Below are 23,648 nucleotides of genomic sequence, written 5' to 3' on the forward strand. Positions count from 1 at the left end.
CAAAATCATTTCACTGAAATGATTTTCAAGACCATTCAAAGCGTGGCAGCCAAACATAAGAAAGTAAAATGTTTTCGTAGTTGAGAAGTCTTTTGTTTTAACATCTTTACACTATTTTTTTAATATGATATTAAATTATTAGAAAATTATTTATTATTTATTACATATTATTTAATTATTTATGTTACTAAGGAAATGATAAAGAGACCAAAATTAAGAGGATGGTGAATATAATTTTTTTATTTTTAAAAAATATTTGCAGCTATAAATATATCTGGTTTACCAATTTAAAGTTGAAACAAGCGCAGGGTCTAATATTCGGGTGGTGATTACTGGTTGCTTTCTTTAACAAATACATAAGTTATAACCACGAAAGCCCACGAGGAAACCTCTGCATTTTCTGCGTAAGGTTCTGGTATTATTTTTCTTTTCCGTTCCTCCACCTCTTTCGTCTATCCAAAACCCTCTCACTCCTTTTGCCCTTGCCTTTGGATTTTCCCTACGTCATATCCTCTTTCCACACAACAATTACCACATTCCGACGTGATCTCTGATCTTCATGTCAACTGAAAATCAAACTCAAATAGCCACGCGGCGGCCATGGCCCGAGCTCTTCACCCCCTTATCCTCCTTCTCTCTCCCATACTCCAACCAGGACGCCATTTCCCGCATCAGACGGAACTTCTACCATTTCCGAGTCAACTATGCCATGGCCGTGCTCTTCATCCTTTACCTCAGCCTGCTATGGCAACCCATCTCCATGATTGTCTTTCTCGTTGTATTTGTCGCCTGGTTCTTCCTCTACTTCCATAGAGACAGCCCGGTCGTCCTCTTCGATCGAACCTTGGACGACAGGGTTGTGCTTGGCGTTCTGGGACTTGTTACTGTGGTCGCATTGGTGCTCACCAATGTCGGGTTGAATGTGTTGGTGGCTCTGATTGTTGGGGTCGTAGTTGTCGGGTTGCACGCAGGTTTTCGTGGCACGGATGACTTGTTTCTTGACGAGGAGAGCGCCACGGAAGGTGGGTTGGTCTCGGTCGTGGGGACACAGTCACCATGGCCAACCCCATATACTCGGATTTGAGTAATTGTTCCTCCCTTTCATTCATGAAAATTTTATACGATTTCACGGCTGGTGATTGGCCTTTCTTTTTTTTTTTTTTTTATAAGAAACAGAGTTCATTCATATAAAATGAAGCAAATACAACTGGTGATCATCCTTTTAAGGTTTGATTTCTAATTAGTATTGAGGTAATTGACCGATTTCAAGAAACAAGTTGACGTTGGTTTCTCCGGGTTTGATTTGCGGTGGGTTCTGTAATTGGCTGTATATATGAGGGGTTAGGTTCTGTGCTCTGTTGATTTGGTTTGTATATTCATCTCCGTGAATATTCAAAACTTTAGGAGTAGCCACTTCTTCCAGAAATTTACATTAGATTTTATATATATTTGGGAAATTTCTTGAAACCCTTAAGATCTCTTAAATGAAGAAACTTGGCATGTTAAAAAAGTAGACTGTAGATTCCTTCCACTCGTTATGTGGTTTCCTTGGATGTGTGCTTAAAATGATTATTTTTGTTAATGAACATAATTTCTCAAATAAAGAATTAAACATTTTATTTTTAAAAAAATGAATGAGTCACCATATGGTGGCTGTTACCACGTGGCTGACTCCGTACAGATTCAAAAAAGTGCTACCAAAGATCATCACCATTTGGGGCGATGCGAGGAGGTCTGAAAATTGTGCCCCGCTGTATAAGTGCATTTAATTTTTTTTGCCAAATCATTCGTGTGTGTGTGCGCTTTTTTTGTTTTTTTCCACTTTTCAGTTTGTTTTAGTAGGGAGAGCTCTCTCCATAGGGCTCTGCATGTGACCCGAATACCCATGGGATTTAATTAGGATGACCCGAACCCACCCAAATTTTATTGGATGGTCTCCAACCCGACTAATAACGGGTAATAATTAGTGTCAACCCGTTCAAGAGTATAAAAGCATACTTTCAGTCTTCAAACCCTAGCTAATAGCCACCCACTCAACCTTCTTCGCTCACTCAGTCTCAAGCCCTCCAATGACCAGCTCCACGACCTTCTAGCCAATATAGACGTCAACAACAACGGCACGGCACCGTTGAGTTCGGCTAGAGGTATAATCGGTCCAGTCTAGTCTAGTCCAGTTTTGAACAAAATTTAGAACCGAATCGGTATATACCGATTTTATATTTTTCAAAACCGATTACGCACCGATTACCCTCCTTACCGGTACTCCAATTTTAGCAATTTCCAATCTAATTCAATCCCCTTTTTTAGTTTTAATATATATTATATATTATATAATATACATATATATATAATATAATATACAATATAGTATATTATAGTAGATAATACTTGTTGAATCCAAGGTTTCAAGTTTTGCGTAATTATATATCTATACATAGATTTTGATAATAACAAATGAATTCAAAAAATAAAGAAGTCTCAAACTCAAGTTGTCTACACAATGGAGTCAAGCACATCAAGGAAACAAACATGAGTAAGAAGAAAATAAATTCACATTAAAGTCATAGAGTAATATTGTAAATCTCTTAAAAATTTGAAATTAGGATTAAGATTCAAAATTAATATTTTATCATAAAGCATTAAAATACATTTTCCACATGTGCATGAATATTTTAAAAATTTTGAAATATGATTGATTGTTATCTTTCACATATGCATTCCTTGATTAAAGGGTTGAACATTAAAAATATTAAAGATGATTGATTGTCATCTTTCACATATGCATGTTTTATTTGAATATTTTCAAAAGTGATTGATGCTTTTTTTGACTTATGCAAAAGGTAGATGATTTTATTTGAAAATTTTGAAAAATAAAGTGTGCTCCTTTTGTCATATGCAAAAAGTAAAAGATTAGGTTTGAATTTTTTGAAAAGTAAAGTGTACTCATTTTGTCATATGTCAAAAGTAAAAAATTAGGTTTAAAGTATTTAAAAAATGAATGATGTTGTCTTTGACAATTGAAAAAGAAGAACCTTTTATTTAAATGTTTTGAAAAAATGAATGATATTGTCTTTGACATGTGAATCTTTTTAAATTTGAATATGAAGTCTTATATGCCTATAAATAGATCATTTGAGAGCTTCACATTCACAATACCAAAAGCATACAATATTCATTCAAAACTTTCATTCTCTCTTCTCTAAACATTGAGCCTTAATTCTTATTCATTTTGAGAGATATAGTTTGCGCTGTATTATTCTTATTCCACTCATTGAGGAGTGTTTTTTGATAACCTACCCACTATCAGATCTTGTATCAGTAAAATGGTGTGTATAACTCTTGTGCGTGTAGAAAGTATTCTACACAGGGAATAGTTGAATCACTACGTGTAAGGTGATTGCAAGTGTAGAGGGTGTTCTACACGGATCCTTTGTAGCGGTGTTGTTCAAAGGTGTAATAGGTTTCTATCTCCACATGAAGGAGGTTGAATAGTGAATTTGGGAATCCTCAAGGGGTAGGTTGAGGCGAGGACGTAGGTAGTGGGGCCGAACCTCGTTAACATACTGAGTTTGCTTTTCTGTTACCCTTACTTTTTATATTTATTACTATTTTATATTTTGTTTATATTTTATATTGTATATTTGATTTATAATTGTTTTTTTTAATACAACTCAATTCACCCTACTCTTGTGTTAGTCATCTGGACAACAATACTATAATGATAATATCTTGTAATGTATTATAATATATATTATAATTGTATTATAAACTATGGAGATATATTATAATATATAATATAGTGATATAATATTAGTATAAGTATTAATATGTACTAAATAATATTATTATAACCATTAATACAATAAACTATAGTGATATAAGATTTTAAAGTTTAATATTATATTAATTTATAATTTATCATATAGTACAAAATTATTTTATATATAATGATATGTTATATATAAAAATTATATACAATATAAAAAATTAAAAAATATATATGAACCAGTCCAGTCCGATTTTAGAAAAAAAAAACTCGGAACTAGAACGATTTTGACAAGTTTTAAAAAAAGTAAAACCGATACCAGACCGAATCAGACTTAGTACCGGACCAAACCCACTGGTCCGGTTTACCAAATTCACTATTTTGCTAATAACTGGCATGCAATGTCAGCAAGCTTGGACTTGGAGAAAGTACCATGGGTCTTGAGTAGCAAGTCGAGAGAACCCAAGTTCATGTATTCCATGAGAGTCGCAATGTTGTCGGATGGCTTCTCGAATATGCCATGACAACAAACATGTGAGAGTCGGTGCATCGGAGGATCTCCATCTCCTGAAAGACCTATTGGCGGAGGGTGGGGTCCCAATCCACGTGAAAGACCTTGAGGGCGTAGACATGATGGGTGCATTTGTGGCAGACCTTGTAGATTGTGCCACCATTGCCATGGCCAAGAACTTGAAGCTTTTCGAGGTTGGTGATGGAGATGCAGCAAAGGTGGCAGTATTTGTAATAGTATTGGCAGCATAGTGTAGGATTTTCAATTTTTTAAAAATAATTTAAAAAAAAAAACCATATCAAGTCATATGGATTTGACCTGGTTTTATTCTGATCAAGACAGTTTGGATCAAGTTGCCTCCTTAAATATTGTTGGTCGGGTCGGGTACAAACCCAATTGTGATATACCAGATTGCAGGCCTAGTGAGAGCTAATAAGGTGGCACTCAACGTTTTTTTTTTTTTTTTCAAACCTACTATTTGTATGAAACTCATGCAACACCCACACATAACTTCAAACACATTCCAATAATAAAACCAATTGAAGCTAATGCTTTTGCACTACCTTTTTTTTTTTTTTTTTAACATTTTGAGAACCCCATCCTCTTTGAAGGGCCTCTCAAGCCACATGACCGTCTCTTTTTTATGGTCTTGAATGCCAGTCTATTAGGCTCTAGACTTCCAAGCAAAGCTCTAAAAACAAAATGTATATAGTACTGCACTATATGATTATTGATGAAAGTTTGCTCAAAGGAGATTGAGCAAGGAAACAAAAGTATCTCGATAGAATAGTTTCTCCCTCATTTGGACACTTGGGCCTGATTTAGAAGAATGCAATGAGTAGGAGTGTAAAAATAAACCAAAAAGTTGGAAAACCGGCCCGAACTAGACCGGACCTATTGGTTTGGTCTAGCTTTCAACCGGTTCAGATTGAAATCATTTCCTCTATTTTTAAAAACTGGTCAAATCCGGTCTGAAATTGATTTTACATTTTCTAACACCGAACCGGTTCACATATTATATATATATATTTTTTCTATTAATTTTTAATATTATATATAATTTTGTATATATAAAATATATAATTATGTATGAAATAATATATTATAATTTATAACATAACATTTTAATTTTAAACATAAATATTTATTTAATCATATGTTTTAAATATAAAATATATATATTAAATATATTTTATTGTCTAATAAATTACTAATATATTGCTTTTAATAAATACATTAGTAATAATAATATACTTAATATATTAAAGCCGAAAAATCAAATCGAACTAGATCGAAATCGGACGTACCGGTTTAGGGGAATAATCGGTGTGTAATCAGTTTTTAAAAATAAAAAATCAGTACATACCGGTTCAATCCTAAATTTTGTTCAAAACTGGACCAGACCGGTTACACCCCTAGCGACGAGATGAAAAATCTGTGAATAACAATAAAATTGTTTAAATTAAAATTTTTTATTGAGTATTAGAAAATATGAGAAAAATTTGAATAAAAATATTATAAAGTTAAAAAATATTTTTAGAGTATTATTTTTTTAATATTATTTTTGTTTTGAGATTTAAAAAAATTGAATTATTTTTCATGTTTTTTTTTTAAGTTTAAGAAAGTTGTAATGATTATACAAAAAAAGTTAAAAATTTAAAATTGAGAAATATTTATATTTAAGTTATGTTTGAGAAGGGAATGTGATGGATTAATATTGATATCCAAACGAGACCTAAGTGTCCAAACAAGCCCTTAATACACCTGTCGCCCTCTCCTGATTGTCTTTAATATTTAGAATGATCAAGGGCTTCTTTGGAAAAATAATTTCATATCAAAATTTTTATCTCATTTCATTCTCAAACATCACTCAAACACAAATATTTTTAAACTAATCATTACAACTTTTCAAAGCTTTTAACAAAAATAAAATAAAAATCAACATTTTCAAATTTTTAAATAAAAATAATATTAAAAAATTATATTCTAACAATATTTTAACTTTATAATATTTTTTATTTAATTTTTTTCTCTCTCATTTCCCATAACCCCATAAAATATCAACTCATACTATCTCACTACTATTCACAGACTATCTTATTATTATTCACAAAATTATCATCTCTTCTTTCTCCAAACTTGTCCTAAGAATATGATTGGAGAAGTTCATATGGGACAGCCACCCAAGTTAATGTGTTAAGACCCTCTAGAAAAGTGGCATCGGGCCTAGCCTCGACACACTCACTGACATGCCTAGTCGGCACCACTGATACGCTACCAGCATGCCATGGCCCATGCCATGGCAAGCCCACGCAACAGTCAGCCAACACCCATGGCCTATGCCATTGGCCATTTTCAGCACGGGCCAACACCAATCAAGCCGTGGGCCCCCATGGGCCCCACGACCAGAGTAATATTATTATTTTATTATTTTATGTTATTTTCTTATTTTAGTATTATTAGGAATTATTTCCTTATTCTAGTATTTATATATTTCCTTATTTCCTTATTTTATTACTACTAGGAATTATTTCCTTATTCAAATATCATTAGGAGTCTCCCCATTGTAAGCTTATATAAAGGCCACTCTAGTCTCATTCTTATTATCTTTTGACAAATTCCTTTGTGGACGGCTTATTTGTTCTTATGATCTCCTTCGGTGTTTAGCACTTGGGCTATTTGGGTGCAACCCGTGTGAATCCCAAATAGAGATTTAAAACCTTGACGTTTGTGGACGGGTGTTGATTCATTTATCAATCTATAAGAAAGTTTGTTTCTCTTTTCCATTATTGAGTTTCATTCTTGTTATTTATTTGTTATTTGCATTATTCTTTTTGCACTTAACATTACCTATCATGCCCCAACCATCCCAACCCACTAGATCTACTTTTCCAAGAAGATCTAGCTTTGTTGGGCTTTTTCCTTCACTTTCCTATCATCCAAATACCATATTAGCCTCCATATAACCTTCCATAATCCTAGATCTAATTATTTTCATCATAAAACTCTAGATCTAAACTAGATCTAGTGCCTCCATATTTCCTACATAAAACCCTAGCATCCATAAGGATTTCCTATATTTTAGGAAACCTTAAACCCTAGCCTCACTTCCATATTTACCATAATACCACCCAAGGGGCACTTACCATAGCCAAATCACACCATTCGGCTATCATCATACCATACACCATACCATACCATCAAGATCCCAATTCACCAACCACAACACCAATCATCATATTCACTAAATCTCATCACTCACGTATAGACTCAAGTAAAGGGCAAGCAAGAAAGATGGGCTCATTGGTCATAATTGGGTGAAATGGATATAGAGAACCATAATGTTTTGAGACTAGACCGAGATCCCTAACATAATGCCACATATCACCCACGCACATGCGACATTAATATGCCACAACTTTTTTGATGAAACGCCATGCAGAATTTGAATTGTGTAAGTTGCATCATTCACTCATCTAATTAACATGTTAAAATTAATAGTATCTTAGGCTTCGTCAAGGTCCAAACAACACCTCCTCTTGGCTTGGCCACAACCAGAACTCTCATTTCTATTTTCTTTTCTTTTCAACCCGAGTTTTTTTTTTTTTTTTCCAACAAACTTTTCAACCCTAGTTGAATGAACATGCTGACCCATAATGGAAATGTCTTGATTCAAATTCCTCACACGATATAGAGATAGGATCCTACTCTGAATATAATATTTCCAATTCCGAGTTGGACGATGCATCATCACACCCACCTCCTTACCCTTATCCGAGGGAACTCTTCTCCCTCCTCGATTTCAATCAGGATCTATTCTGAACAATGAGAACCCAACCAAGGGTACTAGACTATAATTGGAGGGATCTTATCCGAGGGAACTCTTCTCCCTCCTCGATTTCAATCAGGATCTATTCTGAACAATGAGAACCCAACCAAGGGTACTAGACTATAATCGGAGGGATCTTCATTCACGAAACAGGGTGGTATTGTAAAATGAATGCTAATTTGTGGGTTAAGTGTAATATCTCCCCCTCCCTTTAATTTCTTAGAATCATGCAAGTTTTTTTCCTTACTAAAACATATGATGCGCATCCATAAGCATTCAGAGTATTCAACTTCTCTTCCTCTGAAAAGAAAAGTTTTCAGCTTTTGGATCAGCGATCCTTGTGGTGCAGGCAACACCTTAGCAAAGAAAATAGGGATTTTGTCGATTCTAGAAGCAATTTAGTACAATCATAAGATGATAAAACTTCTTACTGGAAGCTCCTTTGAGCCTTTTCCTCGCAGGAGATCAAAGCTATTGGTGGTGAAGACAACTGCAATATCCAAGCATCAGAATCTGCTGAAAGTCATTTCCCTAATAACTTGCCAACCAAATTGACAGAAGTCGCATCTCATCCGTATCAATCCTCCTCTAGATTAATGGAGTCCTTGAATTTCCCATACAAAATCTTCTTCAACTCGGCCATCTGTGCAAGAATAGAATCCCTTTCTTCCTCAAGTTTTTCCAAGTTCTTGCTTGTCACCTCTTTCATCTGTTCTATCCTGCTCTCCACTTCTTCCTTCGGGACATGGGCAAAGACTTCCCCCAGTTGGAACCGAACCACCTCTTCATCAGTGAGAATCAATTCATTGCTAGCATCCTCCAGATTATCATTCGTTTCCTGAGGAAAAAGGACCATTTACTAAGGAGGAGCAGATGTTAAAAAGAAAGAACAGGACAACCCGAAAATATCTTTTCAGCTACATGTAATCGCAAAGCAATGCAACTCCAATAAATATACACTTTCACACACACATTGCATTCAGAAAAGAAAAAATACCATGCTTTAATTAGCTTTAACACAGTTAAGGCCCAACTGTACTACATAGACACTTTATATATGCAATAAAGACGTGGAGACAAATGCTTGTTCTAATTACCTCAAGCATCCCAAATTCTGTTCCATTTTACATTTTTTAACTTTCTTATTTTACTTACTCCCTCTATCTATAAGGAATACTGGCCATCGACCTTCCAAATTCAACTGTGTCTCTAGTGTTGAGGCCACATGGCTCAAGAACATATATACTTCAACAAGTTTACACAATTTAAGTTCATTTAGAGATGCTGGAGCATTCATGTGACCTACACCTTGTTAGTAGCAGTGATTATAACAATGAATTTGCAGTTTTCACAGCTGCAGAACTTTAGCAATTGAGATTTTTTAACTATTTTCTTATACACCGCAATGTCCTAAGAAATTATCGATTCATACCCATTTACATCTAATAGCAATGTTCTTTTTCAGTTCAAGACGTACTAAAAGATTCCATACAAATGTTCATATAACCATCAATAAATAACTAAGTGATCTATGAAAATGTAACACAAATAGCAAAGGAGATTCACAACATCAGTCCCTATATCTGCATTTTAGTTATGAATATTTTACTAGCCATTTCCAAAAATACTGGTCCTCTATGAAAATTACAGGGACAAATTCTAGAGAGAGACAAACAGATGTTTCTGGGTAAGAGATGGAAGAATCCATTGAAATTTTAGATGAAAATTTTGAATTTGATGCTTAGAAATATTTCAGGTTCTCACTAGAAAGAAAATTGAAAAAATTATAGGGAACATATTGCAACTTTTCATAATGAACTCAAAAGCATTAGATAAACCCTCAAACCTCCTTTCCATACTAATTAACGTCAAACCTAATCACCAGAATTTTATTCAGAAACACAAGAACTGTTCTTGTGTAATAATTCTTCGAAAGGGTCGAGAATATTATACAAATGACAGGGAATGAAAAACTGCAAGCATCGTAGAAGGTATTAAAGAACAGTAGGCTCCCTCATAAGAACAAAAGGGATCAGACATTTTAATTATTAAGGGAACTCCCCAAAAATTTCAGATAAAAAATTATAGGCATTTTATCTTATAAATTCCATTAGAAACTAAGGAATTAACAATAAAGGTTGCTTTGGTTAAGCTTGTGAGATCTGCTCGACCATTCCTAGTTCACGTGGCACAGTAACAAAACAAATAAACAAAAGATTACTACATATTCCCAAACTAATGTAGATGATCTCACAAGATGTAGATACTACATTAACTAGTTTCTATGAATTTTCAGATGACACCTGATTCACAAGAGAGGCTTTGATCTAATTATACTTGGGGATCATACACTCCTATATCAGTAGATTAGAGACTAAAGTATCTACTTCTTTTAATATATTTCATTTTTCTAAGCCCGTTTAAGCGTAACTTGAAACATTTATACATAAGAGAAAAAGCTGTTAGCTTGCCCTTGGCTTCCTCGGTTTAGCCTTTCCAAACAGCATCTTTAATATCTTTTACTTTTTACCAAATTTTCTCATCTTATTGTTTCCATCAAGTATCAGTCGAAGAATTTTAAAAAACACAAAAGTATCTAGCTCGTCTACTGTAGTTTTCTACGTACAGTTTGGATTAAAAAAACAATAGATTCACAAAAGAATCAAACCTAGAATTCCTCTAATTTTCTAAAGCATATCTCAAATCAAGCAACAAATTTAACAGACGAAAACTATCAGAGTGTACCTACAAACAATCAATTCAAAACAAACAAATACCTACTTAAATTCAAGAAAATAAATTAGAGGCGTACTAATCAGAAATTTAAAATTAAACACAAAAATCTCAAAAATTCACACTCCAGATAAGAAATTATCAGAAAATTTTACCAAGAAAGGGAAGTTAACAACAGACGAAATGAAAAGATAGCTAATACCCATCAAGATCCAAAATTAGAAAGAGGTTTTAATTATTTCTCAAAATCGACTTCAAATTATGGAACACATTCAGTGACTCACAACTCCATAGTTCTTGACAAGATGTATTCGGGAATAAATAAAGAAAGAAAAAGTATATAACAAACATCAACAAAATCGAAACCAAAGCATATCAAGATTAGCCCAAACTTTACTACCAACGATAAATAATACAACATTTGAAAAGTGAAAATAAAATAAAAATCATTATATAATTTTCCAAATACATTTGTAGTACTAAACCTTGGCGTTTTTGATCTCATCCTGGAGCTCGTGAAAGCGGTTGTTTAATCTTCCAAACTTGTTGATGTTCTGCTGATCTTCCCAAGTCACCTCCGTATCTGAACCCCCACCCTTCGGTATCAGAATTGAACAGAATCAGACCCCCGAATAAATAATAACAAAAAAATCAATAAGGATAGAAATAAAGATAAACTAAGCACGATTGGAATGAACTAGGGTTTTGAGTTTCATAGGGGTTTTGATTACCTGCTGCATGTTTGTTAGTTTGATTTGAGAAGCTCGAACAATATTGGTTTCTTGTAGAAGCTCGGTGCCACTGCAAAACTGCAAACGACCCAGACCCAGACCCAACTTGTTTGGTCGAACCGATTTGAACTTACAATAAGGCTATTTTTCCTTTTTTGTTTTTTTGTTTTTTTTTGTTTTTTTGTTTTTTTCAAAATTCTTGTTCAAATTTTATCATTCTCAAAATATATAAAATATTTTAAATTTATTCTATTATCAATCAGAACACATAATTTACATTAATTAAATTTTAAGGTTTGAATTATTTAATTTCTAAGATTTATTTATTTTTATTTTTGAAAGAATAGATAGAATTTTATCATGCAAACCATTCAGCTATTACATGGTTTTTCACTTTGAATTAAGTTCAAAATCTCTTCAGGACCCTCCTCCATCCATACTAGCTCTTCAACATATGAAAGAGCTAACTTTACCAATTTATGTGCTACATTATTTGCCTCCCTTTATGTAAAACAGACACTCCATTGTGGATTTGCCATAAGCATGCTTCTAGTATCATCAATCACATTACCATATTTTGTATTAATGGCTCCCATGCTATTTGTGTCATTCACCACTGTTTGGGAATCCTCTTCTAATGTCACCCTTGTCATCCCTAGCTCCATACAGAAAATCCATAGTTTTTCTTAATGCCATTGCCTCTGCTGTTATAGGCTTCAATGCATGCTTTATGAATGAACACAGGCCAACTATGATCTCACATTCATTATCTCTTATAATCACTTCAACTCCTGCTGTTTTTGACTTGCTATCCATAGCTACATCTCTGTTGGCCTTGCAGAATGTCCCAATTGGTTTCTTCCATGTACTTAAGGACCTCACAATACTTCTTTGTTGCATACTTTCTTACTGATAATTTTGACCTTTAGAAAAGTCATGCAGACATTGATTTGCATTCATCAACACCATTCTTGGATGCTCAAATTTGTTTTAAAAAATAAGTGAGTTTCTTCTCAGCCATATTCTTCTCATTATATAACTCACTTCTTCAACCTCTTCAATAGTCAACATCTCATTTATTTTCATCCATAGCTCCATAAAAACAAACTCATGACTTGGCCACTTATGCACTTGACTTCCATTTTCAGCCCAAACATCTGAAGCTCCAAGGCAACTCCACAAAGAATGTACAGATTGGACAAAAGCAGTTATCAGTAATTTTCTTCTCAAAGAGATTCAGTTTTGTTGGAAGAATTTTGTTTTTAGCCTTCCATAGGAATTGCTTGACCTTTCCTTCCACATTCAAATCCCATATTTGCTTCCAGCCATCTCTTGTATTAGCGTGTGTCGATGTTTCCCATTTAAACATCCTATTGCTAGAGTACTCTAAATGGAAAGCACTTTTGATAGAAAATCTCCCACTATTAGTATGTATCCACACAATTTTATCTTCATTCCCCACCCTTGCTCAATAAGTTCACTAGTAGTAGCTTCTTTGCCAATTTTTTTTTTTTAATTGGTGATTGAATCTAGTATGATGTTGGTATAGTCAGCCACTTATCCTTCCAAATTCTAACCTGGTCACCCTTACCCATCCTCCACATCAAACCTGCTTTAACCAAATCTATAGAGGAGAGTAGGCTTCTCCATATTAGTGAAGATTCATTTCCCAATTTTGCATTTAGCAAATCACCTTGTTTGAAATACTTGTCCTTCATGACTTAAGCTACTAAGGATTGATGTTACTTTAACATTCTCCAACAATGCTTTGTAAGCATATTTTTATTGAAGAAACAAATATCCCTAAAGCCTAAACCTCCTCTTACTTTTGCATCCCCCATTTTACCCCAACTCCTCCAATGTACTCTATTCTCATTCAGTTGGTGACTCACCAGAAGTTCAACATGAATTTGATAATTTCCTTGCATAACTTCTTAGGTAGCTTAAAAAGATTCATAGGGAAAGTGGGTATAGATTGTAACATAGCTTTGATCAACACTTCCTTTTATACCTAAGACAAAAACTTGTTTTTCCAGTTGTTAATTTTGCCCCAAATTCTCTCTTTTAAGTATCTAAAAGTGTTATACTTGGATCTACCCACCAAAGATGGTAGTCCAAAATATTTTTCATAGCTGCCACACTCCTTTACACCAATTGCCTCTATTATGGACCTTCTTATGTCTAGTGGAGTATTTGAACTAAAGTAGTTAGTAGCCTTTTCCTTATTCAAGAACTGGCCCAAGGCATTCTCATATCTTCCCAATAGTACTTGTATCTTGGCCCATTCTACCATAGATGCCCTCCCAAAATTGATACAGTCATCATCAAACAAGAAATGATTCACTTGAGTGCCCCCCTTGATAATGCAACACCCTTATTTCACCACAATTCTCAATTGAGTTTATTAAGGAGTTCAATCCTTCTAAACATAATAAGAACAGGTAAGGAGAGATTGGATATCCTTACCTCAACCCTCTCAAAGGCCTAATACATTTCCCTGGCTAACCATTAACAATTACAGAATATGTAACTAATGTAACACATTCCATGATTAAAGATATCCACCTTGCTCCAAAACCCAATCTTCTTATGACAGTTTCCAAATAACTCCATTCAATTTTGTCATATGCCCTTGACATATCAAGTTTAAGTGCCATAATTACATAACCACCTTTTTGTCTAGTCTTCATTGTATGCAAAGTTTCATAAGCTATCATGATGTTGTATATGATAAGTCTCTTTGGGATGAAAGCACTTTGACTACTAGAAATAATGGATCCCAGCACTTCTTCAACCTGTTTACTTTAACTTTGGATATAAGTTTATATAATACATTACATAAGCTAATAGGCCTAAACGCACTAATGACCAAAGGATTTTTCACCTTAGGTATTAATGTAATGTAAGTAAAGTTAATACATGAATCCAAAGACCCTTCATTTAGAAAACTTAAAACAACATTACATACCTCCTCTCCCACTATGTTCCAATAAGTTTGATAAAAGTAAGCCCTAAAGCTATCAGGGTCTGGATATTTGAGGGGCCTCATCTACTTCTGTGATGACCCGCTTTTGAGTGTATTTTCGCTGAAATAATTGTTTTTATTTTAATTAATATATTAGTTTTTTTATTTTACTTTATTTGCGTTTTAAATTTAGTTTTTAATTTATTTGATGTTGTGTTTTATTTCTTTTAGTTGTTTTGTGGTTTTTAATTTCTTTTTGGCAGTTTAGTTTTGTTTTCCGGATGAGGATTAGATCTCCTCTTTTCCCTACATCTCTTTTCTTTTTTTTTCCTTTCTTTTTCTTTTTCCTCTTTCTTTTTCCTTCTTCTTTTCTTTTTCCTTTCTTTTTCTTTTTTCTCTTTTTCTTTTTTCTCTCTTCTCTCTCCCCGATCGGTCCCCCCCCGAGCTCTCTCTCTCTCCTCCCTCTCCCTCACGCCGAACACCTTCTCTCTACCGGCCCACCGCCGTCCGGCCACCACTCGGCCCCCCACCGGTCCCATTCTCTTCCCCTCCCTCCGGCGCACCACCCCTCCAAAGCCCACCCCCAACCGGCCGGCCGTTTGGCCGAAAAAGCTCCAAGAAGGGCGCATGGATTTTGCTCCGATCCGCCGCCGCCGTCGCTCCACCTCCGGCCACCACTTCTTCACCACTTCATCACCGACTCCTTGCCGTCCTAACCCACCCATTTCCGGCCTCCAACGACCACCGGAACAGCTCATACGAGCTTAGTTTCCGATTTGAGTTTTTCGGCCATTTTCCAGCGATTCCGCCGCCACCCACGGCCGTTCATCACTTCCAATAGCTTCACAACCATCCCTAGACCATACCCTATCAATCTCGTGTCCTAGTTTGTCCCCGTTCAAAAGTGAGTTTTTCAAACCCACGGCCACAGTGAATTTTCACTGTGGCGTTGCTGTTTTTCCGCCGTTTGCAACGCTGCTTGTTTTCTAAAATTTCCATATAGCGCTGTAAGTATTTTTCAAACCCTATTTTCAGATTTAAATATATATCGCTCATACAATTTATTTATTGTTGTTGGTTGTTGATTCCGGACTGAGTCCGAGGAGTTTCGGGGGTCGGATGGATGGAGGACGGAGTTGTCTGTTTAATTGTGTTATGTTGTTTGATTATTTTATTATGCATTGTTATGGCATTGCATGGTGCATGCACGGGTGTTTGTGGAATTGTGTGAAAGGCCTGTGTATTGGCGTGAGTGGTTTTACGGGTGCGTGTGTATCACGACCCCAAGCCGGGATGAGGTATTATCCCTGTGGAGCTCCTCTGGTCACTCGGGAGCGGAATAAACTGAGTGATGTCCCTTGAGTCGTCGCTAGACGACGGGAGCGGGGGCTAGGGGTTGCTTGGCTACGAACGCGCCGGGCGCGGAACCGGGCATCGCCCTACGCACTGACTCCGTGGCCCTTCGCTGGTGAGGGCTAGAGGATGCTTGGCTACGCACGTGCGGGGCGCGGAACTGGGCATCGCTTGTTAGGTGTCACACGCGCGGTGGTACTCTGCGGTGTGGCACTGGAGCCAGGGTGTGCGGATGACCCCTAGGGGAGATCATGGTGCATGCGGTTAAAATTGGATAATGGTTGAGAGGCCAAATGGGACTTTTGGCGTGGTATTGGGCCAAATGGACTTTTGGCGAGATATTGGGCCAAATGTGACTTTTGGCGTGTTAGTTGGAAAGGTTGTGTGTTTTTGGGCCAAATGGGTTTTTGGCGTGTGTGGAAAACTTGTGTTTTATGGGCTTTGTGCATTGGGCATGTTTCATGCATCTTGTTTGAGTTTTATGTGTTTTTATCTGGTAGTGTTTGGGTTTTGCTTACTTGCGGTACCATTTTGGGTTCCGTAGCTTTTGGTGCAGAGTTAGAGGACGAAGAGGAGGAGGCTGAGCCCGAGGATGCGGCTCCGCCGGGCTGCTGATGCTGTGTTTTATATTTGTTTAAAACTGTATTTGTGTTTTGTAATATTTTACCTATATACGTTTTAAACAGCTTGTATTACGTTAAGAAAAATTCTGGTAATTAGTTATGACTTTCGTTATCCACTGCGTGTTCTTTCGTGCACATTTGTTGCCTTTGCACACACTTGGCACCCGTCGATAGGGTGGTGACCCGGGTTGTCACCATCCGGACGTCTCGATTTTCCCGTGTTCGGGCGTGGGGATTTGGGGGCGTCACAACTTCAATGGCTCTTCCACTTCTCCTTTTGTAAATTCCTTTTGCAATTCGTCATTCATATCAACAATGACTCTCAATTCAATAGTTTAGAAACAGTCTTCTATGGCCTCTATAGGTGGATTTGAGGATGATAAAATATTCTAAAAATAGTCATGAACAACACCTTCTATTTCCTCCGTTTCACTTAGTTGTCTGCCCTACCCATTCTTATATGCTTTATCCAGTTTTTCCTTTTTCTTTGACTAGCACAAATATGGAAATACTTAGTATTTTTATCACTCAACTGGTACCAGATTGTTTTAGCTCTCTGCCTCTGCTTCATATTTTCTTTATCCAAGAGCTTACCTATGTCATCTTGCAATTTCTTAAAGGAATCAACATTATGGAGACCTTCATTCAACATTCTTTAAGAACTCAGTTTTCTGCACAATTCTCTTTTCTTCATCAAGATCTTTTAAGGAACTCCATCTTAGTAAAGCCCCTTTTACAGGACTTTAACTTATTCTATATCTTTTGCAAGGCATCTTGCTCTTATGGTCTTTTTGACCATGCATCTTCGATAATAGCAGCTCCTTCCTTCTCCATTGCCCATTTTGCCTCAAACCTGAATATTTTGCTCCTCGTCCTTCTTATAAACTTTTCATCATTCAATTCCAACATAACAGGTCTATGGTCAAACTTAATAACTGGCAAGACTTTCACCTTCCCATAACTAAATAATTCTGTCCATTGTACATTAGCTACCACTCTACCCAATCTCTCCTTTGTAAAGGAGTCATCTACATGCTTATTACTCCAAGTGAATTTATCTCCAATCCATCCAAAATCAGAAAGGTTATTAATCACAAGTACATGTCTAAACTCTCCCATTTGGTTTTTTTTTGGGTCTCTTCCTTCCTCCAGATTTTTTAGACTGAGCTAATATATCATTAAAATCACCTATCACACACCAAGGTTGTTCAATAGGTGGCTTTAGCATCGACAACAGACCCCACATTTCCATTCTCTTATTCATATCAGGGTGACCATAAAAACCCATGAGACACCAATGTGTATTATTCTCTTGACAGGCTACTTTAGAGTGAATGTGATGCTAAGAGTAGTTAACAATCTCTATAACCACATATGCATTTCATCATAATGCCAACCCCACACTTCTTCCCATAGGATCTACTATGAAACATCCATCATAATTCAATCTATTTTTTATATCATCCATCTTGCGAGTAGGTAGTTTTGTCTCTATAAGAAAAACTATGTAGGGCTTCTCTTCCTTTATCAAATAGCAAGGTCCATGAACTCTCTAGGGATTCCCAAGCCCCTGACAGTTTCAGGTTAATGTTTTCATAATACTTGGCGGGGCTGACTCGCAGACACCGCCGTTATCTGAGTTGTTATGTTAACATCTTCAACATTATCAAATTTCCCTTTTTTAGAATCTTTAGACTCTAAACACTCTTCCTCTACATTCAACTACCTGCGTCTGTAACCAGAACTCAACAAACTAGTAGAATCATTACCTTTATTATGAGCTCTCCTCGTCCACTTTCCTTGAAGAGCCCGTCCCTTATCTGCTCTAACAATATGCTTCATGATTTCCTTCAGGTTTTGTAGTTCATGGTAGTTAACAATGTTATTTCCATCAACAGCTTCCTGTTGGGCCCCTTGAGCCTACTATTTCAGTAGATAAGTCCAAAGCCCCTTTATTTGCTTGACCCATATCCACTTTACTCCCTTTATCCAATTCAGCAAAAAATCCAATCACCACTTCCTTATCTGCCACTAAGATCAAATTTGTATTTTTACCCAACCCAGAATGAGGTTGTTGCTCAAATTTTTCCTCTAGAACTTCTTGATATCTCACACTCTCAAATGCAAAATTAGAATTCCCTTCATTCACGCCTTCCGTTTCACTTCTGCTGGAATCCTCCCTGCTAGTGGTATCGCCAGCTTGTACTAGAGTATTATCTAAATTCACTTATCCCCCTCGATCAGAACTCTAATAGTGTGCTTCCCGATCACCATCTCTCGTTTTCCCTTAATCAACTCCGTTATGACTATCATTGAACCTTCTTCTTGGGTTCGAACTTGCTCTGAGCCAAACTCCAAATTGATTGTTTTTCATTGCTGCTTTGTGAATTTTGCACACCAATCCCGATGCACCTAGATGAACCATGCACCAATTTTCCACAAGTGAAACACATTCGAGGAAGCTTCTTGTATCAAATCGGAATTCACATTCTCTTCCCCATAACATCAATAGTTCCCCCCCTTGACAATGGCTTGCTAATATCAATTTCAATCTTGACTCTGAGAAAATTGCCCCAGCCAATCTCAAAGTCTCTAACATTTATCTCCTTCACAGAGCCAATTGTTGTTGCAATTTGATTACCCATTTCTCAATTCATACACACCATTGGTAGATTATGTAATTGAATCCAAAAACTCTCATGATCAAAGCACATTTTTCTTTAGGGGTGTCAAACCATCAAAAGGTCTAATAACCAAGGTTTGCCCTCTAGAACCCTACTTTTATCTGCTTAGATTTCAAATGTACTTACAAACAAATTTGGGCTAATATCTTGAAAAGAGGAAATCTTATCTACTTTCTAAATTTTTTCCATGGTTGATCGAATCACTTCCTTCCCTATTGTTCAGTCAGAGAAAAATTTCCCAACAATACTCAATTCCCCTCTTTTCGTTATCTTTCCCATACGCTTAGTTTCTAGGTTGATTTCTGCATTCTCTTCTTCCGAAAGCCTTAATTGTTTCTAATGTTCTTCCAACTCCTCCATATCTACAGGAACACTTAGTCATATAAAAGACGAGTGATGCGTTCATTCTCTTACTCCCTCAAGTAAAACAAAGACTTACACTCCACCTAACCTCCCTTTCCATAGAGAAAAGTCAGAGGAGATTTTGGAACAACCTAATATTCAAATTTTAAAACTTATTTCTTACATTAAATTATGTGATATAAACACTTTATTAAACATGTTATCTACATTAACTTATAAATAGAATTTTTTAACACTTTAAGAATAAATCATAAACTAAAAAATTATTGTTTTCATTTTTCAAAGTTTATATGCGAATCAATTCTTAGGCGATTAAATATATTATCAGGTTTTTATTCATTATTAAAAATAAGGTCACGAGAAATTCAGATTCTTGTGATTGGTACTTTTTTAAAAAATGGTACATATTGTTTAGAAAGTTTTGAATTGAAATGAGTGGTTTTGGACCTTGGTAATATATGTATAATTGTTTTATACTTTTTTATATGACCATATTTTAAAAAGATGGTATTCATATCAATTGACATTATAACGTTATAAAAGTGTTCATCATTTAAAATATAGTTGTATAAAAAATGGTATATCTATCATTTTCCTTTGGTTTGAATTTCAAAGGACTTATGCTATACAACAGCTATTACACTACACACTATCTACCAACTTGGATTTTATTTTTTTTAAATGCTCACTGAAACAGCACTCAGCAGGCCCATTTCTAAGGATATAACATGTCTATTTCGGTCCAATTTTAGACATATTTTATAAACGAACCAGTATACACCGATTTTGAGATTTGAATAACTAATACAACATTGGTTACACTCTTAAACCAATACTTTCAGTTTTGCCAGTTTCGATCCGGTTCGGTCCAATCTTTCCGGTTTTAATATTGTATTAGTGGATTATAAAGTTAGTATAACTATATTATAGTGACATAGTATTAGTACAACTACTTATACTATAGTAATTTATATATAGAAGATTACTAATAGTATTAGTATTAGTATTAATATATATATACTAGGTTGGAGCAACATGCAAAGCACGTTTGTTTAGTTGAAATTCGTAATATTTCAAAAACCTTATTTTTTGTTATATTATTTTGTAATTTTTAAGTTGTGAAATTTAAATAATGTTCATTTTTTATATTAATTATTGTTTTATATTTAAATTACTCTTTGTTTTAATTATTCTATTATTGGGCTTTAATTATTTTATTTTATTAATATTAAGTTGTAGTGTTTTTATTTAACTTTTATCTATTTATATTGTGTCATTTTTATTTTATGGGACATTTATTTTCGGATTGGGCTTGTTTCTAGTGGGTTATTTTCTATTTTGGCCCAAGCCCAATCAGTTTTTAGGCCTAGCACGTGGACGTTTTCCAACTCCTGCACCATATGGTGCGTTTTGGCCTCAATGCCCTTAGGGCTTTTATTTCTTTTATCTTCTTCCTTCTCCAGCCGAATGCTGCTTCTTCTTTCTCTTCTTCAATTTTCGTTTCTTCCTTCCTTCTTTTGAGCCGATTGTTTCATCTTCTCATTTCTTTTATTTTTCATCTAGTTTTATTTCCTCATTTCTCATTTCATCTGGTTTTATTTTCATTTTTCATCTTATTTCTCTTGAGCCATGCGTGGAGTTGGATGTTGGTGTTGCTAAAGGTACTCAACGGTGTGGGTGGTTTGTTTGTTGACGCAGTGGCTTGGCTTCTCATATGGTGGCTCTGTATGGTGTTTTTCCATTTGTTTCAGTCGTGGTAGGATTTTGAACATCCCCTATGATTGCTCTGTTTTGGGTAAAGGAAAACAGAGTTATTGTCAGTGAAACTGAACAGAATTCTCGGTGAAGCACGATTCTTTGATGGAGTCCGAGGAGGCGAAGACGTGGTCACACAGTATCCAAAGCTTCACTGTGTCCAACCAGTTCTTGATTTTCAATTCGAGCACTTCCCGATCCATCTTGTTGATCTGTGTTAACTTTAACGGGAAATAACAAAAAGCGTTAAACCATCCGTTAAAACAAGAATTTCCGTTTCATAGGCACATTTTATATATAGAAGATATAATAGTATCATATTGTGATATAGTATTTGATTATGTGTGTTAGTTATAATATGCTAGTGATAATATGTTAGTGTCTAACTTATTAATATATTTAATTATATATGTTAGTGATAATAGGCTTGGTTACATATGTGTTAATGATAATATGATGGTTAGATACACTTTTTATGTAAGTGTATGTAATCAAATGTATAGAAATGTATTTATCAAAAATAATATATCTTATTTATTATGCTATAAAATGTATTTATAAAAAAGAATACATAAACAATAGGATTTTAAACTTTAATGTTATATTAATTAGCAATTTAGCATATAATATAAGATTATTTTATATATAATTATATATAAAAAAAATTAAATTGTATATATGTAAACCGATCTGGTCTTGGTCAATTTGGTGTTAGGAAAATAAAAATTAAAACTGAACTGATTTCAACCAATTTATATAAAATAAAATAAAAATGGGTACTGGACCAGAATGAAATGGTCTTTTTTTTTTCACCCCTACCCATTTCCAATTTGGCTTCGCAAACCCTTTTTTTTTTTTTTTTTTTTTTCTACTAGCCCCAATTTGCTCCTCGCTTCCTCATCCATTGTTGCATTTCATCTAAATTTCCCTCTTCTTCTCTCTTCTTCCTCAGCTTCCCTTCATCTCTAGACAAAGAATCATTTAAGAATCATGATCCAAAATAAATTGTCATCCAATCATTTGCCTCACTTTTCTTCTCTCTCTCTCTGATCTCTCCCTCTCTCTCTCTCTCTCTCACACACACACAAATTGACCATCTTCCGTCAATCGAATAAGACCAACACCAAAAAGAAAAGAAGAACATGCAAATCAAAGTCTTTGCTGTCTTTTACCAGTGAGGCCGATTCCCTTCTTTTACTTTTGCGCAAATCCGGTCTCATGGTGTGCGGTATAGAAAAATTAAACCAACTGTCGAGTAGATTTATTCATTTCAAAATGGTCCCTAAATCAACACTCAGGTAGCCTATTAACGAGAAGGAAAAATCTACTCAACACTTTTATAATATATATTTATTTTTATTTTTATTATTTTATTTATTTATTTTTAATAAGTATGTGGTGTAGAGCTGCTGATGAAAAGGATTCTAATGAAAAAAATTGACGTGGCTATTAGAGCACTAGTAGTGAGCTAGGCATAATTAGATTTAGTTAAGACTTAGCTAATTTGGTTAAAATACATTTACATCAAACTAACTAAATCTACATTAATTTTGTCTATCATATTCTTGACTGGCTAAATCTAACTAGCCCAAATTGCTGGCCAACTTATTTTTTGGCCATAACATAATCTTCCCACTTGTAGGAGACATCGCAAGTGAAGTCCCTTATTTGGTGAATATAAGATTGTGAGTATATATTTATCTATGTTTTTCCTTTTTTTTTTTTTTTTTTTTTTTTTGACAATGGGCTAAGAGAATACTATACTACTACCAGCAGCTTGGTATATCCAAACTTGATGGTGCAAAGTGCAATATAGGAAAGGGAAGATAACACCAATATCACTAAATATTTACTTCTTTTTTGACTTTTCAAAATAAAACTTCGCTTGTTCTTCTAATCCAACGAATGGATGTTTATTTACATATCGTTAACAGTTTGGGAAGGACACACATATACTTGAAGTCAAAGTATATCCATTGGAATAATATGAACATTAAAAAATTAATATGTACTTTTTTAATAATTAATAAATATTCCAATTACCATTAGAATTAAAACAAATGAAAATATCAAAATCAATATTTTAATAAAATAGTAATAGATTTAAAGAGTTTGTTATTTGGTTTTGTTAAAAAGTGGCTAACTAAATTTGAAAAAGTGAATTTTCTAGTCAAAATTTGACCAAAGAATGACTAGGCCCCACTACTAATACTCTTAACAACCATATCATGATCAATTAGAAGATGACAAGTTTGATATTATGTACATTTAACATTTACAAAGTTTTAAAAGTGTACAATCGGCTCCATCCCCGCCCCCGCCCCTACTCCCTCTT

General features: G+C 34.9%; 2 protein-coding genes across 2 annotated transcripts; one reads left to right on the plus strand and one right to left on the minus strand.

Annotated features, from left to right (window-relative positions):
- Window positions 1-311: 311 nt before the first annotated feature.
- Window positions 312-1,379, plus strand: LOC122319409 (PRA1 family protein E-like). Its single transcript, XM_043137472.1, has one exon. The coding sequence runs from the start codon at window positions 560-562 to the stop codon at window positions 1,082-1,084; it is 525 nt and encodes a 174-aa protein (XP_042993406.1). The 5' UTR covers window positions 312-559; the 3' UTR covers window positions 1,085-1,379.
- A 6,970-nt stretch (window positions 1,380-8,349) lies between these two features.
- LOC122317905 (probable prefoldin subunit 4) lies at window positions 8,350-11,729 on the minus strand. The gene is made up of 3 exons (XM_043134981.1): window positions 11,571-11,729; window positions 11,325-11,435; window positions 8,350-8,944 (listed from the first exon to the last, which is right to left on the minus strand). The coding sequence occupies exons 1-3, from the start codon at window positions 11,577-11,579 to the stop codon at window positions 8,684-8,686; spliced, it is 381 nt and encodes a 126-aa protein (XP_042990915.1). The 5' UTR covers window positions 11,580-11,729; the 3' UTR covers window positions 8,350-8,683.
- Between the last annotated feature and the right edge of the window lie 11,919 nt (window positions 11,730-23,648).

Source organism: Carya illinoinensis, chromosome 8, assembly GCF_018687715.1.
Source record: "Carya illinoinensis cultivar Pawnee chromosome 8, C.illinoinensisPawnee_v1, whole genome shotgun sequence".
In the NCBI taxonomy this organism is placed as follows: domain Eukaryota; kingdom Viridiplantae; phylum Streptophyta; class Magnoliopsida; order Fagales; family Juglandaceae; genus Carya; species Carya illinoinensis.